Raw genomic sequence first — 18,749 nt, 5'->3', positions numbered from 1 at the left:
TTTCTTTTTACAAGCCAAAAAATGCACCTCTCTAGTTTTCACAGCACACTAAGATACACCCAAAGGCATTAGGATGGTAAAGAGACTAGCAACTATTCCTCCACACCTCTTCAATCCCTGTCCCTCAAGGCCAAGCATTTTTGTACTATGCTCTGCGAGGAATGTTTGCCCAGCTTGGAGTTGGGAGCAGCAAACTTTGAGATCTAACTTGTACCTGTATTTCTCATATCCTCACCTGCAGAAAAACTATTTATTTCTTTGTCTAGTGCTCACCCCTACTCCTTTTCTCCCTACCTTCATCTCTACCACCACTACCTTGGAAACCCTACAAAAGACATTCCTAAAAACAGCTCACTTGCCTCAACAGTACCACCATGCTAATAGGCGTTCCTCAAAAACAAAATGTTCGGTGTCAGATGAGTTTGGAGAACCTAGTTAAACAAGCCTCCCCACTGCAGAGCTCAATATCAGAACATTTCATATGCTATTGGACATTGCTGACACCCAGGAGGCACTAGAGAACCCAGTGCTCCCCAAGGGAACTTGGCCTTAGAGCCTTTTAGCAGGGAAGGCTTGTGAACGGTTTGCTAGATCATAGACTACAGTGCAGTACACTGTTTGGGAAACAGCAATCTCTGCACTCTGCTGGAAGCCAGTGACAACAGAGAAAGAAGTGGAAGGCAGGTTGAGAGCTTCCCAGGATTAGCTCAGCAGGAGCCCATGGAACAGGCCTAAGTGGAAAGAGAGATGGGAAGACAGGTATTGTTGGGGATATTCAGGAATAGTAGAAAATTCATAATGCAGAATGAGAAATGGCCAGGTGTTACTATTGCCAACATCTTTGCTAAGAGATCCCCAAATTCTAGCTAGCTACATGGCTAGGACTTGGGGAGGGAAGAAATTGATACGACATTTTGAGAGTTAGATTTTTCCAATTCTACTGCTGAACACTACAGAAACAATTGTTAAAGCAAGCCCCTTATAAACCCCGTCAGATTGGTCCTGGGAATGCCGCCTAACTCTGGAACCTGGGCAGGTCTCTGGGAACTTGATTTGGCAGAATTTGTAACTTAAGAATAATGTTGACACCTGTCTCAAAGCAAGGTGTGTGGCTTTTAGAGGCAGTGCAACAGGTACAGCACACAGTGCTCAAGCACAAGGTGTCTATTACCACAACTTTCTCTTTCTCTTCTCATTTCTTTTACCCTGTCATTATCTCTCCATCTTTCCTAGGTCAAAAAGAAGAGAGGCTGGCCCTCGAAACTGCCCTGATGTACGGGGTTAAAAAACCCCTCAACACAGAAGACATCGTGAAGTCAAAGTCTGACGTAGATATGGACTTTGAAGTGGAAAATGCCGTGCTAGGAAAAGACTTCAAGCTCACCATCACCTTCCAGAACAAGAGCCCCAACACTTACACCATCTCAGCCTATCTCTCTGGCAACATCGTCTTTTACACTGGGGTCTCCAAAGAGGAATTCAAGAAGGAAACATTCGAAGTGACCCTGCAGCCTTTGTCCTGTAAGCTCATCAAGGGGGATGTTCCCTCCAGGACTTGTGATCTGCTTCTCTGTATGGCTCAGTGCTGATACCTTCTAATAACTTTCTGTTGAAGGTCAAGTTCTGCCCCAGAATTCAGAAGCGGGAGCCACATGGTAGAACCAACCTCTTTTAGAGAGGCCTCACTTTTCATCTTCATGCCCCATGCATAGAAGTGAACACTGAAATTTTCAAAACCTAGAGCAGCCCCATGAGTCATGGAAATTAAATATAACTTAATTTCTTGCTACTCAAAGTGTGGGTTGAGGACCTGAAGCATCAGCATCCCCAGGGAGCTGGTTAGAAATGTAGACTCTCAGACCCCACCCAGACCTGTCAAATTAGGATCTGCATTTGAATAAGATCCCAAGGGTATGGAGTACAAAGGAAAGTCTGTAAAGAGCACACCTCAGAAAGCAGGTCTCCTGGTGCTGCCTTTCTCCAAGTCAGGCTTTAGGGGGCTGCCCTAGCAGGAATAATGGATATTGCTTTACCATTCAGGAGGCTGGGAGATCTAAGTTCTGCATAAAGGCCATTACTGAAAATTGATCTGTCTGATATCTAAAGACAGGAGAGAACCCATCATTGGGAGAGGAGGTGGGGCACTCAGGATATTCTTTCCAGGAGCCTCTGAGGGGCTATTCTCTCTCTACCATCTCTCAGGGGACTCTTTCTCATCCTTGATCCCTTCCAGCCTTCCCTGTATACGTGGCCCTCCAAAGCATCTTCTTCACTATAAAAATCCAGAATATTTTGAGAAGGATTGGGATTGACATGCTGCAGCTTACAATGAGGACTGCAATTTCAATCAATCTCATTTCCTCAGGTCCTAATATTTTGTGGACACAACAGTTGGGCACAACTGGCAGAACAAGTCAAGCAAAAAGAGCTAGTCTCCAGGCAGAGCATGTCAAGTCAGGCAGAGCAGATTGGAAAGGATCTGAACACTTCAGGACACCAGATTTTTGTTGACCTGATGTGTGGCACTTAAAAAGAAAAGAAAAGGAAAGGTATATGAATCATAAGTTTCACAAAGCATAGGACCAAATCATGTCTCCATAGTGTTCAAGCTTTCTGGATTTGGTGCCTGTCCCAAGCCACAATAAGTTCAGAAAGACATTCCCAGAAAAAAAAAAAAATGGGAAACTATTCCTAAAAACCCTAATTCTAAGAAACCTACCCAAACTTGAAGGAAGCAATGCTCCCTAGTTTCAGTAATGCGGTTTTAACAACTAGGAAATCAATCATAGAGTATTTTTCTTTGAAAACTGGAAGACCCAGCACTTTTCCTAGCCCTAGGGGTTGGAAAAGGAATTCTTACAGAAAAGAGCATTTGGTAAAGGACTCAGGAGCAGAATGGTCATTACAATTGTTTAGCACAGGAAGACACAGTGAATTTTAGGGCCTGAGCCTGGAATTAGCCAAATCTGGATTTGAGGTGTGACTATGTCACCTACTAGGTGTATGTCCTTAGGCAAGTACTTTAGCAACCTGAGCTCACTCCCCTCATCTGTACATGGAAGCAATACCACCCACATCACAGGGTTGTTGATTCATTCCTCAAACCTTCACTTTATGCTCACAAGTCCAGTTCTGCTTTGTACTGGAGGTATAGCAATGAACAAGAGGGAAGTGGCTACTACCCTCATGGAGTTTATGATCTCCTGTGGTAGGGGTGGGGCTCGACAATAAACAATCAGACAAGCAAATATGTAGTGTGGTTGGGCTATAATAGGGAAATAGAATGCAGGTTAAGGGAAATATGAATTGGTGGTGGAGATGGGGTGGTTGGGGAAGAAACGATTTAAGAGAAACCTAAAAGAAGGGTAGAAGTAAACTGTCCAGTCAGGAGAAACCATAAGCGCAAAGTCCCTGAAGCCAGAGCATGTCTGATGTTTCCAATGAGCAGCAAGGAGATCAGAGTCAGGAGCAAAAGCGGCAAGGGGACAGTGGAGGGTGCAACCCATGGAAAGAGCTGTAGGCCCTTACAGACTTTGACTTTGTTTCCAAGTGACCTGAAGAACCATTAGAGGATTCAGAGCAGAAGTATGGCATAACTTAGATTTTGAAAGATCACTCTGGCTGCTATGTCGAGAATAAACTCTGATAAGTAGGGCTAAAGCTTAGATGCTAGTTAGGACCCTCTTGCAATCACTTAGTGAGAGATGGTGGGGTAGCAAGGGAGTTAGTGAGAACTTGTCAGATGTTCTGAAGGTTTAGCCCACTGGATTGGTTGACAGATTGGATGGGTAGTGTGAAAGGAGAGTGTGGAGGAAACTAAATAAGATAAATATATGTGAAATGCTTCACATATGGTAGGCTCTCAGTAAATGTTAATTTCCAACATGTTTACATTTTTGGAAACTGAGATTGAAGAGATGAGTTGATGTGTTCAAGGTCACACACAGTAATTAGAGGCAAAGAAGATAATAGAATCCAGGTCCCATTCAGGCAATGACAGCGAGCCAATTTGCTGTAACCTTGGGCCCTAAGAGGGCCAGTTTCCCTACTTGTGCCCTTGTTACCTAGAGTCCAGCTACCCCTCCTTCCACTGAACAGGGAACTACATGCCCTTCTTTTTCCACTTCGTGAAAGCCCCATCTCTCTTTCTCCTTCTCCTTCTCTCCATAACTGAATAAATGAATGAGCTCATATGAGTTAGTGAGCTAGAATGATATATTAGCCCTCTCAGTTGCTGATCTGGGGACAGCTGACCAAACCTAAGCTGGACTCAGTATTAACACTGGCCTTACCCACTCAGCCCACCCCAAGGCTCGTCCTGAATAACTTGAAGGGAGTTGGAGACTATTTCTTGCTTTACCCTACAAGTAGGTGGCATTAACTACATGCAATAAATTGCATATTGCAATCTAAAGTAAATTGTGCCTTATTGTAAAAAGCCACATGATTCTAGACCTTGATTTAGCAGGTCAGAGTACATTCCTAGGAGGCTGTCTTGCAAATAAAGTTTCTCAAGTAAAATGGGAGGCATACTTTCCAGATAGATGATTAAAGAAAATGTGTGGGCTCGAATCGGCTTGGAAAACTTAAATAACTTAAACCTGCCAGTACCTTCAAAGGTGCTATCATTTCCACATGGCTATATTTAGTTTTCTTTGCTTTTTGGAAAAGAGACGAGGCAGCTCCAGTCTGTGTCTCCCTTGGCTTTCCCCAGACACCGTAAGTGATATTGGCAGGATCCCAGCTCCACCACTCATAGAATGAAAACCTATTCTTCTTTCTCTTGCCACGTTTAATAAACTTTATCTAGAACAATTTCTTGTGGGGTGGCAAAATACAGCACTTATGTAACATACTATTTCAAGCATGCTGTTCTCTTGGGCTGGAAGCACAGCCCAGTTTCCCTGGTGCTATGAGAGAGAATACTCTGCCTCGGAGATAGAGGGGCCCTGATGCCAACACTACAAAGGTAGCAAGAGCCTCTCAAAGGATTGATGGAAAGAAGTCAGGTAATCTCAGCAACCTAAAGTAACCCAATGGTCAAACACAATCCTTTAGAAATAGCCAGAGAGACCCATATTTTATTATTTCTGGAGGTATCTAGAGGAAAAATGCACATTCTTCAAGGCCTGTCATTTTGCCATCCCATTTGTCCAGATCAGGGGAACTGAAAAGCAGGCCCCATATGCTCATCTGAGACTATGTCTAATTGGGGGGCAGAATCTTATTCATCTGGACAATTAATTGATGGGGAAGCCATGGAGGATGCAGAGTCCAGGCTCAGGCCCAAAAAAGGTGGTATAATTGGGTCATTCAAAAGCGCAGAATTCAAGGGCCCAGATCAAGGCCAGTTCATAGATTCAAATGGCTGGCTCTGACTGGAATAAGACTGCCCCAGGAATCAATCCAGGTTGTTTAGTACGTGACTAGGATGGACCAAAACCTTCTATTAACTCTGCACAGCCTAGGGCAGGGTTTCTCAGCAGAGGCACCACCTGCATTCCAGGTTATGGGTGATTCTTGTGGGGGCTGTCCTGTGCATTGCAGGAATTTAGCAGCATCCTTGGCTTCTACCCACTAGATGCCAGTAGCAACCCTCAGTTCTGACAACCAAAAATGTCTCCAGACATTGCCAAACATCCCCTGGGGATGGGGATGGGGAGTTGCCCCCAGTCGACAACCATTGGTCTAGGATGGCCAGCCTTTCCACTTTGTACAGAATGGAGTAGGTTCTGGGGTACAGAACTTTCCATTTTAAAACTGAGGCTGTCCTAAGTCTGCTCAAACTCTGCCACTTCTGCTGCTAAAACCTCTGGTCTCTGAGAGCTTTTCAAACCTGCATACCCATCATCTGGGCATCTTAGTCAAGAGCAGGGCCTGATCCAGTAGGTGGGGTAGAGCTGAAGAACCTGCATCTCTAACAAGCCCCCAGGTGATGGCGGTCTGCTGGGGTGCAAACCACACTTGGAGCAGCAGGGGCCTGGGTTGGGAAGGACATCCTTTCTGCTTGCACCACAGCTTTTTCAGGGCTGATTCCATGGAGAACCCCTGGTGGCTGGAAAGCTGCTTCTCTGTCCCCCCCCCCCACCCTCCCCCCACCGTTGCATACTAAAGTCTGCCTTAGCACTTAAAACAATGCCCAGCCCCAACCCACAAGATTCTAATTTAATTGGTCTGGAGTGGGATCCAGCAGAGCAGGTTCTTAAATATCCCCGGGTGATTGTGATGTGCAACCAAGATTGAGAACTCCTCAGTCAGAGAGCTGGAGGCTGTCACAGTGCCTGCTCATTCGTAAGGAGCTTTGAATCAGGGGCTGATGCACCCTCACCTGTGAGCCAGCCAGTCAGGAGGCTTCCCTGTGCCCTGGTGCTGCCTCCACACAGTGGTCCTTCCTGGTTGCAGGGGCCACTGCTCATTACGGAGGGGTGTAAGGAACTACCCTCTGCACTTGGAACTATCGATCATGGGAGTTACTTCCTTCAATAATTTTCACAAAAAGAAGGAAACTTTGGCAAAAGGCAGACATCAGGCAGGGAAGCAGTGGTAGAGATGTTCAATTCTCTGAACATTTGCAGAGCTGTGCTCTGTGCGTGGGGGTGGGGGTGTGAGTCACCATTTCCCTGCTGGGTTGCTGCCTGACAATGTCACACTAACACGTGGGTGGCTGTGGCTCTGACCATGTAGGCAGCAGCAGGTGCTGCACTGTGGCCCAGGTTCGGCCTGCAGAAAGACTGCTCTTTCCTCTCTAGAACCCTGGGCTGTGGGGCATGGAACTGACAGAGGAAGTGGGTGATGCAGCCAAATTGAACCTCATTGCTATGGCCAGAGCCACATGATAGAATCCGCGTCCTCAGCCTGATGGTGCACAGAGAACCAGGACCACTGCACATCCTCCAGCACCATTCCAAAAGCTAACCTCAGTGACTTGAGGAAACAAGCTTTTGGCACAAAGGTCTTTTAAGTGGCAAACAGGAGAGGGGGTGGGAAGAAGTTGAATGCCTACGGTGAAAACTGGTTTCAACAGCTTCTTTCTTTTAAATAGAGAAACAATGTCAGATTGGTTCAGAAGAAGCTAGAGAGAAAATGTGGAGCACTACACGGGAATGAAAGGTTTGGGTAATTGACAGTCTTGCTCCAGTGTGGCCTCTGGCCTGCATGAAATGTTTCTTATTGCGTGAGGGGTCAGCACACGGAATGGTATCCTTGAACTTCACTCCTCCACATCAGCTATGTTCAGATTGTTTTTGTCCAAATCAAAGCAACTACAGTTAAATCCCTTGGTCCTTGATTTTAAACATGACATTATATTTTACAACAGAAAAAGCACTGTTTGGAAAATGTGACACATTTTCTCTAAGACGATTTTACTGAATATTAAATTTCCAACACATTCTTTCTTTACCCAGACACTGAAGAGCTTATTCCTGATTGACTCTTTGTGCCATCTGCCCCTCCCCGACCTTTGCTGTGTTTCCAGTGGGTGATGTGCTAATGTGGGAAAGATGGGGGTGCTAGGGAAAAGTGAAGCAGATCCTGTCTCAGATCTTGACACCCGGCATGTTTGTTTCCCTCTGCCAGTCAAGAAAGAGGAGGTGCTGGTCAGAGCCGGAGAGTACATGGGCCAGCTGCTGGAGCAAGCATCCCTGCACTTCTTTGTCACCGCTCGTGTCAATGATACTGGGGATATTCTAGCGAAGCAGAAGTCCACTGTGCTGACGATCCCCAAGATCATCATCAAGGTCAGTTTTAGCATCTCAGGCAAGAGAGAATAGCAAGGTCGTTGATTATTTATTCAGGCTTACTCTGTTTTCGTGTGTGTGTGTGTCCCCTGGCTCCAAAAAAAATAAAAATGGATCTAGGATCCTCCTGTTCTTGGAAAGAAGTAAACCACCCTATATATAGACTTACATATATAACACTTTTCTCTCCTCTCCAGATTTACATATATAGATCTGGCTGCAGATATAAATATAACCTGTAGGTATAAAAACACATGTGGAGGAAGATAAAGATGTGTAATGGATACATAAACTTAGAACTCTCACTGACTCCAGCTCAAAGTGGGTCAGGCATGGCACAAAATGGAAACCACTTGAACCATCTCCCACCTGTGTTTTGGACAGTACTCTTGTTCATTAAGATATAATTGTATACGGCAGGATATACAAACTGAAATGTCAGCTTGATGACAATGACTTTTTACATGTGTACGCACCTTGCAACTACTGGCCAGATGAAGATGCAGAGGATTTTCAACACCCTGGAAAGTTCCCTCATGCCTTTTCCAGTAAATAACCTCCTCCCCGCTTACCATTCTGACTTTTGTCCCCAGGGTTTTTTTGTTTTTGTTTTTGTTTTGTTTTGTTTTTTGGCCCACTTGACTAGCAGTTTTAACACTGTCTCTCCATTTACCACCAGAAATCTCTGCCCAGATGGCTCGAAGGGAGTTGGCAGAAAAGGGCTCAGTATGGTAGCCCATGAGCTCCCGCATCTCAGGAGCACTGGCAGCATCATAGCGGCATCCCTGACACAGCTTTCTGCCTTGTGAGCACAAAACCAGGCCTCCAGCAGGTCCCTGGGGCATGGTATCTCCTGCTAGCTTTATCCAGGGCTTAGAGACCTTCCCAAGTCTCTGGAGAACATACTTCTTGAAGTGATTAAGAGTGATTAGTGCAAATCCTAAGCTGCATTCCTCTAAAGCAATAGCTAAATCAAAGTCTTACAAAATTTCTCATATTTTAAATGCCCCTAGAGCTGGGACAGGGGGAAGCAATGGAAGTTGGAGGGAATTGGACCTTGTTTCTTATGAATGATTTTCTGTGAATCATTTGTAAAACTAATAATTGTTGAATAGCATTCCAAATGGCAGCTTTTGTCGCATCTCGTGCTATGTGGGTGACACTTGAGGACTACCATACAATGAGTCACCTTAGGATAAGGCTCATCCAAGCACAGACATGCAGTGCCCACTGACAATAAGAAGCCCTGGCCCTTCATTTTTAAAAGGCTTAAGTTTTCATCTCTCTTTGGTTATTTCACGCCGGTCACCCCTGACAGGCCCATCTAAGCACCATCTGCACAAGAGGCCTGAGGAGACAAAAATGAGGATGTGCAGGGTCTGCACGCAGAATAGGAAATAAACCCAAAATGGAGATATAGTACTGGCGTTCCTCCAGGGGTGCCATCCATCTGTGAAAACATGAACTTAATAGTGTAAGGCGCTGGACACCCTAAGCAGGGCTGGTCTGCCTACCATCCCCAAATGGGCAGGCTGCCCTCCTGGCCTGCTGGCCCTGGGAGACATGGGCAGTGCCCTGAAGGCCTCTCCGTTATCCCCTCCTGCTCTCTTTCATGGTCTCAGTCTAGGAGGCTTTCCCAGCAGAGGGAAGGCCTGCATGCTCTCCCCAGTTATGCAACGACAGCCTGTCCCTGTCAAGGGCTCAGGAGAGAGCCCTGCTGAGCTGTGCAGCACTCACACCATGGCACAGAATGGAATTGAATTGCACTGCTGCTAGCAAACTGGATGTATAAAAGAAACTAATAACTTTCATCTTTTAGACATTACTAATTTGAAAGATTGTTAGTTATCTTCCCCGTTTACTTAAAGAGCAGTTTCATTCCCCAGGGGCAGAATCAATAAAATACCCTCTACAACAAGCTGTGCAAGCTGGGCAAGGAGGGTGCACTTTTTAAAAAGTTGTGGTTTTGTTTTGTTTTTAATATCCACTAAGGTATCAGAGATACTTTTCCTGGAGGAAACTTATTTAGAGGTAGAACTGTTTGACAGGGACTCAAGCATGAGGGAAATGGAAATTCTGACTTCGGTCCGGTGCCCAGATCGTTCAGGAAAGGAGGCAGGAGGCAGACTCCCATAAACTGCCCCTTAACCACTAACCCTATTAACCATGTTAACCTCAAGAACAAACTAAATCAGAGCAGGGAAAGAGGTGTTCCTGGGTAAAGCACCTCCGACTGATTCCAGAAACTCTGGCTAATGGACTAAGGATCTGGGAGGCTGCTTGGCCTACTGGAGAAATAAAATACAGTCGTGGCATTCAGACAGCAGTCTTCATCCTGCCAGTGACTGCAGGAGGGAAAGAGAACAGAGAAAAGTGGGGAGGGGGATGAGAGGAAGGAAGAGGAGGGAATAGCCGAAGGGAAGGAAGAGAGGAGAAGGGGAAGGAGAGAAGAGAAAGAAAATGTTACATTGAAGTATTACACAAGAGACCTCATGGAGAGGAGTCAAATAAATTGAATAAAACAGGAGTTCGGGAGGGAGCTAAATGCAGTGAAAGTACAAAAAAAATAAAAGCACAATGGCTCAGAGGTTTAGAATTACCTAGGACACTTCCCCAAATTCTAGGAAAATGCTAGAAGACTTCGTCAATCTCTCCGAGCCTAACATGGGTCCACAGCTGGCAGAACCTCTCAGGAGCTCTGCAATGAATGTGCTGGGCACAGGGGAGATGATATGAAAGCCAAAGAGTGAGGGGGACATGTTCTTAGCCCTCGGGCAGGAGGAGGAGACAAACTAGCACAGGGTGATGACAACGATAGCAGCTATGAATTAGTGAGCTCTATATTATGCTTCTCTTGTATTATTTAATCCTCAATACCAACTTACAAGGTGGCTATTACTGTAACCCACATTTTTGTAATCTTAACCACAGATGAGAAAACTGAGGCCCAGAGAGGGTAGGCCCCTGCAGCACAGTTTTCAAAACATGGGCTTTGGGACCAAACTGAGTTCAAAGTCAACATAATAACTGTGTGACCCTGGACATGTCACTTGATCTCTCTTAGCATCTTTTTCTTACCTGTGACAAAGAAATAATGGCAATACTTACTTTACAGGGTTGTTGTGAGTGTATAATGAGTTAATGGATACCTAACGCCCAATTTACAGTAAATGCCAAGAGTACGTTTGTTGTTGTTATTATTGTCATTATTACTGTTTGTAGCAACTCACCTGTGATCACGTACCTAAATAAGGGGAGGAGTGAACCTTCTACCAAGGTCTTTCTGACCTGAAAGTCTTTGCAGATAACTGCTAGGCTACCTTGCTTTCACACTGGAACCTTCACAGAAAGTGGAAGATGGTGACTGCCTTCACAAAAGCATCTGTGTTTTTCAAGGGAGAGAGATCACATGAGTTAAGTTGAAGTGGGGTATCAAAAATTAAGGCCATAGAGCAGTAGATGATCCTTAATGAATGGGCAGCATTTCAAGCAGTAGAGATGGATGGAGAGATCACTGAAGATCCTGAAAAAAAGTGTAAATAAGGAAAAGGAGAGAGTAGATGACAGGTATGGGGAGAAACTAGAGCCTGCTTTGGTTGGAAGCAGGGGACTAATGGTGATAAAATGCAGAAAAGCAGCTTGGGCCCATTTTAGGGTGAGCCTAAAATTTTTGGATGAGAGTTCTATAATTCAGTCTATGAACAGAGGCTTCATTGAAGATTCTAGAACATAGATGTAACATTATTGTCAATTCTGCTCTCCCAAGAGTCAGAACCTCTTTTCTTTCTCCCTTTTCCTCAAAGCATTTGCCCAAGTCATTGCTTTATTCTGGGAGTCCCGAGTTCAGCCTTGGGACTAGAGTTACCTGGCAGCAAGTTTGCAGCTGTCCTTAATTAGCCCCCATTTTAGAGCAAGTAAAAGCCAACCTGCAACAATATTGAGCCTGCCTGTCTGAATCCACAGGTGGGATTTAGGCACCTGTCAACAAAAGCAGTTGGCCAGTAGACATGTACTTACATCCTTGTGAACCCAGTTTTGGATTGCATTCTTCCCCATGATGATAAGTTAACTATTCAACTATTCCCACCACCCACCATGCATGAGTCATAGTGTGTGATCTTCATATGGAAAATGGCAGGGAGAGACACTCATTAAACTTTAATGAGCACACATTTCTTTTTCCATGCTATCAAAATATTTTGATGAGAAAAGTATATTTTATTAAAATCCAACATAGAATTTTTCTCTGCCTTTCCATGTGTTGATAGTTGTAAGATGTTTTAAGTCAGAAAAAGACTCTTCAGTATTTTGATTTTTAATGAACAGCTACTTTTTTGGAGGGGATAGAGGCACTGGGGGGAAATTCAGCCAGTCTCCAGGCCACAGACTGGTTTGTTTGGAATCTGTGGTATACAACGTGGGAATAGCATTCTAGGGGTTTCTCCCACTGTCAGTCAACAAGAACATCTCACATTTTTTATTTTCTCCAAGTCTGCTAGATCAAGAACAGCAGCAAGGACACCTGCAGCCCCTTTTGTAGAGACGCAGAGTAGGGTGATGGCTTAGAGATGGCTGCAGTCAGACCACCTGGATTCATAATCCTGCCAGGGCTGCTTTGGGATAATTACTCAACCATCTCAGAAGTAAAATGTGTCCAATAATAGTAATGACTTCACAATACCTTGACCATAGTAAGTTCTCAATGAAGACCAACATCTTTTAGCTTCCACCACATATATCTAGCCTCCACTTTAATTTTCTTCTCCTTCTTTATTCTCCTCTCCTCCTCTTCCTCTTTCTTCTCTCTCTCAATAAACACACATCCTCCTTCTCTGAATTTCAGTGTCCTCTTTTGCAAAATGATCAACCCACTAATAATTAAAACATTATTCCTATTAATTACAACCACATGTAAAACACAAAGTTTTTGTGAGTTAACAATTGTAATGTTTGTGAGAAGGCTTAGCCCATGCCAGGACCTGAGAGTTGCTGATAAAAGTTTCCTCCCACCCCACTTAGTCCCATCTATTCCTGGAAATCCCACAGTCACACCCTGAGAACTGCTTGGAGCAGCATGTGGCCCTCTGGCCTGAAGTGAAGGTGACACACACCTGGTGGCATTGAATCTGACTGCTGGGTGTCTAGTGTATGCTGTTGTTCCCTCATGTGAGGGAAGCCAGTCCTCAAGAGCATGGAGTATGCCTGGGTGGGGGAGAGAGCAGAAGCTCTTACATATCCCTCAGATAACCTCCATTTAGTACCTGGGAAATGAACTCTTCCAAGTGCCCTTCTAAAAAAGCTCAAGTGCCAAGACCTTGGTAGTATTATCTGGTGAAACAAGTCCTGCAGCCTTTGCAGAACATCACAAAACACCAGCAGAACTCATTGTCTCATATGAGCTAGGAGCAGTTTTGCTAAGAGAAAATATAACAACTTTCTATGTGTATAATTTTTAAAATTACAACCATAAACATACAGGTGCCTCCAAATTTTAAAAAATTCTTTTGAACTTTTAAAATAAAAAAAAAAAAACTGTTTCCAAGATTTTTTTAACATGTGTTTTAACATGCCTCACTGCCCTTCCCACCCCTAGGTGAACACAGTTCCCACAAGTTAAATGTCTTAGAGTGGCATTAACAAGATTTTACACACATTTGCTCCTTACTTGTTCCGTTGACTAAAGGAAACTTCTAGTGTTTATTCATCCCTTTGTTTAGCCTATCACATTAATTAATTCATTTATTTAATTCACTCAAAAAAATAGTTATTTGGTGCCCCCTCTGTACATAAGTCATAAAAATGCTTTCTAAGAATTATCAGAGAAAAATTCAATATTGAGAACATTGTTATTGACTTTTTCTTTGAAAGGTTGCTGGTCTTTCTGTTCAACCCTTGGTCAGCTCCAGGAGCACAGCTGCCCTGTTTTCTCATGGGTTGACCACCACTGCCACACAGCGTAGGGGGTTCCTCTCCCACAGCCAGTGTATACAGGGCCTATGCAAGTGGATAATCCATAGAAGTCCACCACCAGGATGTCTGCACCACCAGCTTTGACTGGCCAGGCCTCAGTGCTCTGGTCCTCCAGCAGTGAGGTAACTCAGATCACATGGGCAATGTCCTCACCAACCCTCCAGGGGAGTGCTGGCGCCCACATCTGGGTGTGCTCCACTCCACGCCAACACCTCCTTATGCAGATTGTGTTTGGCCTGGAGGTAGGGTGGTTGTGAGGCACGAAAACCAGCCCTGTTTTCACTCACCCCTCACCAAGGCATGTAGAGAGCTACACCCACCCAGAAAAGGGGCACCCATTTCTAACTTGCACAAACAGACCCAGTGCTGGCTCCATGCCCAGATTTCTTCTGACTCAAGAGACTGCACAGTTTTTCTTAACAGCCGTTCTAATGTTGTGTTCTAACTGAGCACACAGTTCTCCCTGGGGTTAAGTGTAGAATTCTCTTCGTGCCCTTGACGTCCCCATTTTAACCAGAGTGGAGCAAGACCAGGATGGTTGCTGTGGTGGGTGTCTGGGCCCTGTTCCTACAACATCCAAATTCATATACCCTTATCCCACAGGAATGGTTAAACTTGGGAGAACCACTGGAGAGGTATTCAGTGTCCCCCAAATGCCTAACGGCCAGTGGGTAAATTGTGAGACCTAACTACAGTTTAGTTTTGTTCTGTGAAAACCTAAATATCTGAAACTTTCCATCAAGACAGAAAACGAAACAGAGACTATGTTCTAATTAAGCCCTGACCCTGAATGATTTTCCCTCCCATGCCTCCAACCAAGCACTTGTCTCCCTTCCCACCTCCCTGTGTTCTCCCTGTTGTGCACCAGGACATACCACTGCCCTGCCTGGCTCCGTGGCCCCTCAGGAGGAGGCTAGGGCAGGGGCACAGGGAGATAGGCTTCTCCATTTCTCTTTAGAGAGTGTTGGTGGAGGCTCCCAGCTTCTCTCCTTTGTGGTTCTCTTCCACAATACCTAAGAAACGAAGTCCATCTCATTCTCCATAGAGGAACTTAGAGATGAGGAGGAGGTTCTCATGGTCACCCCAACAACATTTCTTCCTTTAAACCTCAGCAGCATTTAGATTCAGTAAATACTAGTAAGTTTCAGATGCTCCACCAGACCTGTTCACATTGAATCCCCTCCATAATCACATATGAAACCAGTGCCAGAGAGGTCAAACCACGTGGCCCAAGGACACACTGTGGCAACCTCTGATCTTCAGACCCTGAGTCCAGCAAGCTTCCCCCTCAGCTTCCCCAAATATGGTCACTGTCTCTGTCTCAGCCACCTTGGTTGTGTCCCATGGCACAGTGCTAGACTCTCTCTGGAGAAAATCAAACACGTGTATGTGAGATCCTATAATGAGGGACTCTGAGCAGTTAAAGCCTACATATCCTGGGAGGATCCCAGGCAAGGCACCACCAGCCATGACTTTACATGCTCAGGTTGCTGACTCCCCACCTGCTCATGGCTGGTGGTCACAAAGGACCAGACAGTGGGTGTGCTCCATCAGCCAGGAGAGCACACCCTAGACAGAGCATGGCAGTGAGTGAACCCGGCTGGCGGAGCGTGCACATTTCCATCTCCCTTGGCAGTGCAGCTGCAGAACAGCCTGTACTGGAGAGTGAAATGAGAAACCTCTCATAACTGGGATGCCTAAAACATAATTTGCTCTATGCATAGCCTGTTTGCCATTTTTTTAATCTTAAAAAAAGGCGCACAAAAAAGTGAGACATCAAGAATAATGAGTCCCATTTACCTTATCATATAAACCCCCTATATTTGGGTTACTGGTTATTTTTTAAATGATATCTCTATCTTTATACTAAATGGAAAATCCTATTATCATAGGGTAATATAATATATCAAGGCCCCAAGGCTATCTTGCCACATTTTACTCTGGCATAAGAATCTGATTCTCTCCCCATAATGTCAAAAAGAAAAAAAAAAAGTTGGTTGTATATATGTTTTCAAATTTAGTTCAGGGTCAAGTTATAATCATTGCACTCAACTGGTAGTTTAGTGACAATGTAAAGTAATACAGCAAATGATTCCTCAGTGGATTTCAGAATATAATGATGTTATTGCCAGCAAAGAAGAAGTTACTGTTTTTGCCTCCGTTGTGTGAGAGATTACAATGTATGTGGTGTTTAAATATGAACATTTTGGAGTCAGAAAGACCTCAATTTATATCTGGGTTCTACCAACTTACCAGCTGGGTAACTTGGGCATTTTGTTTACCTTCTAAGTTTCAATTTCACATCAGTGGAATGTGATATGCAATATGAAATGATCATGTCTACTACCAAACCCATAGGGCTGTAGGGATTAAATAAGATAATACAAACGAAATGATGAGCAGAACACCTGCATTACTAACTGAACACTAAAAAACGTAAGTTATTAATATTATTATTACTAATCAGAGTCAGTCTAGGAGTACAGTTAAACAATGACTCTGGCACCAGAGTGTCTGCATTTAAGCCTCACTTCCTTCCCCTACTTACTGTCTGTGTGAACTTGAACAAGTGACTTATCTTCTCTGTGCCCCACTTCCCTCATCTGTAAAATGAAGACTCATAGTATCTATCTCATACAGTTGTGAGGATTAAATGAGTTAATATACATAAATCACTTAACAATACTATTCACTAGAACTTTCTATGATTATGGAAATATTCTAAACCTGTGCTGTCCAATACAATAGTCACTAGCCACGTGTAATTACTGAGTACTTAAAATGTGGCTAGTGCAACTAAGGAACTGAATTTTTCATTTTATTTAATTTTATTTTAATTTTATTCAATTAATTTAAAATTTAAATAGCCACATGTTGTGAATGGCCACCATAATAGACAGAGCAGATGTAGAACATTGCCTGGCCATCTCTTTTTTTTAATCCTCACCTGAAAACATGCTTATTGATTTTAGATAGAGGGGAAGAGAGGGAGACAAAGAGGAAGAGAAACATTGATGTGAGAGAAAAACATCAATTGTTTGCCTCTCGTACGTGCCCCATATGTGCTTTGACTGGGGACCAAACCCACAAACCAGGCACGTGCCCCGACCAGGAATTGAACCCACAACCACTCAGTTTACAGGACGACACTCCAACCAACTGAACCATACAGGCCAGGGCTTTCTGGCTATCTTAAACCATTAGCATTGTTTATTAAATGCCAACGTAAGTGTGTTAGCTAATAGCAGTAGTGGTGCCGGCTCCAAGGACCACAGTTTACAAACAGGCAGCTGCCTATTACCTGCAGTGATCACAGGCTGAGGAGGAGAAAAAGTTCATCTTCCAGCAATACATGTAACAAATGATTGAAAGCACCGGAAGTAAGGGCTGTGAGGTGAATTCATAAATCATATGAATCATATTGCCAACTATATTCATTCTTTCTCAGATGTTTCCTTCATTTCAGTTTCAGTTTTGAATATAGCTTTGTATATTGTAAAGCATATACTCCATGGAAGAGATCTTGTGATTTCCTAAAAAGAATTATCCTCCCAAAGTTTGTGTATGTGTATGTGTGTCAGTAACTTTCCTGTTTCCTAAAGGATCATAAGTTGTTCATTATCATGAAATAGCATAAAAGACAAGAATTCAGTACATCAATATTGGTGAATGATGTTTACCTTGGTAAGCATATTTTGTCAACTTTTCAAAACAGATATATTTAAATTTTAGAGAATCGGCATCATCAAACACAAGGAAAAGAATTTAATGTCACCAATTATGACATAAACTTTATCCTTTTCTCTGGTTCAAGTAATAGCTTCTCTTCTGTAAGGGGAATGTACACAAAAGTGTCATCTTAATCTAACCATCTCTGGATTGTTAAAGGCTCCCTTTACTTAAGGTTTTATGAAAACAAGAAAATCAGAAATATAATTATGTGGATATGGAATTATTTTTTTACAGCATTGAAGGAAAGCAGTGCAGATTCCCTAAAAAATTAGATTTGAACAGACATTTTCACCCACAACAGTCATCATTCACAGCATTTCACAGATACCATCACATGACACATCACTTAAATGAACACACGATATGAAAATACTATGTGTATGCTCCATTTTCCTCAAAAGAATGGAGGAAAATATCACCACTTAAATTCCTAAACAAAAAATAGTGATGTTAAATGTTAGGCAGTCCTTTGTATTTGGTTTGGTTTGAGTTTTAAGGCTCATTATCATCTCAGTAGTTAGGCAAAGGAAGTTTAAATTTGGGTACAGGAGACAAATGTCAGAAAAGGGGCACTGAGTCCATTAATCACAAAAGAAACAATCTACAGCCTCTTTTTTTTTTTCATCTCCCACCCCTCCCCATCTTCCTCCCCCCTCCAGCATCAGGGAAGCCTGGGCAGTATGTATATACCCCTGTCAGCAGCTAATTGTAAAGGTAATCTCTAGAAGCAAACTGATTAGGCATGACATATGAAATTACCTGAGAAGACTTACTCTTCTAAATATAGTCAGATCTAAAACCTATCCATGAAGGCCCAAACACATAGGCCAACCTTTTAAATACCTAATCCTCCACCACTGTCATCAGCGACCTGGAAAGGTACACTTGGCTTTCCACAGCCCCAGGATCTCCCTGTAGAGCTCGCCCACCAGTATGGAAATGACTCTCGACCTGGAGCCCATGAGCCCCAGAGGGCCATGGACAGATGATATGGGTCTACCTAAATGACTCCCCTAAAACTACATGTGAGTTGTGCCTGTCTCTTATATTTGTCACTGTGTATGCCTGTGTGGAGGAAGAGTCAGTAGTTATTATTGGATATTTTTAAGGGGCTTGTGCTCAGACTTATCAAAGCATGCAAGTGAAGGCAGATGGCTCCAAAATATTCCCCCCCAGCTTAATCAGGTGACCAGAGCAAATACTTTTACCAATAGTATCTCTGAAGCAGCCCCACTTTCTCAAATTTAGACAGTTTTTGTAAATGTTATCTTTAGTTTGTATTTTTAAAAATGCAAAAATGTTCTGAAA

General features: G+C 43.6%; 1 protein-coding gene across 1 annotated transcript in view; it reads left to right on the top strand.

The window, feature by feature from the left end:
* F13A1 (coagulation factor XIII A chain) overlaps positions 1 to 18,749 on the top strand; it is a 189,041-nt gene that overhangs the window by 160,725 nt on the left and 9,567 nt on the right. Inside the window, exons 12-13 of the mRNA XM_054591918.1 lie at positions 1,234 to 1,521; positions 7,579 to 7,739. Of these exons, the coding sequence (XP_054447893.1) occupies positions 1,234 to 1,521; positions 7,579 to 7,739 (449 nt within the window). The remainder of the gene's footprint in view (positions 1 to 1,233; positions 1,522 to 7,578; positions 7,740 to 18,749) is intronic.

The sequence above is a fragment of the Pteronotus mesoamericanus genome, unplaced genomic scaffold, assembly GCF_021234165.1.
Source record: "Pteronotus mesoamericanus isolate MK-2021 breed Mesoamerican mustached bat unplaced genomic scaffold, CSHL_Meso_final scaffold_31, whole genome shotgun sequence".
NCBI classification, from domain to species: Eukaryota; Metazoa; Chordata; class Mammalia; order Chiroptera; family Mormoopidae; genus Pteronotus; species Pteronotus mesoamericanus.
Note: the sequence above shows the minus strand (reverse complement) of the source record. Positions and strands in the feature narration are given on the sequence as shown.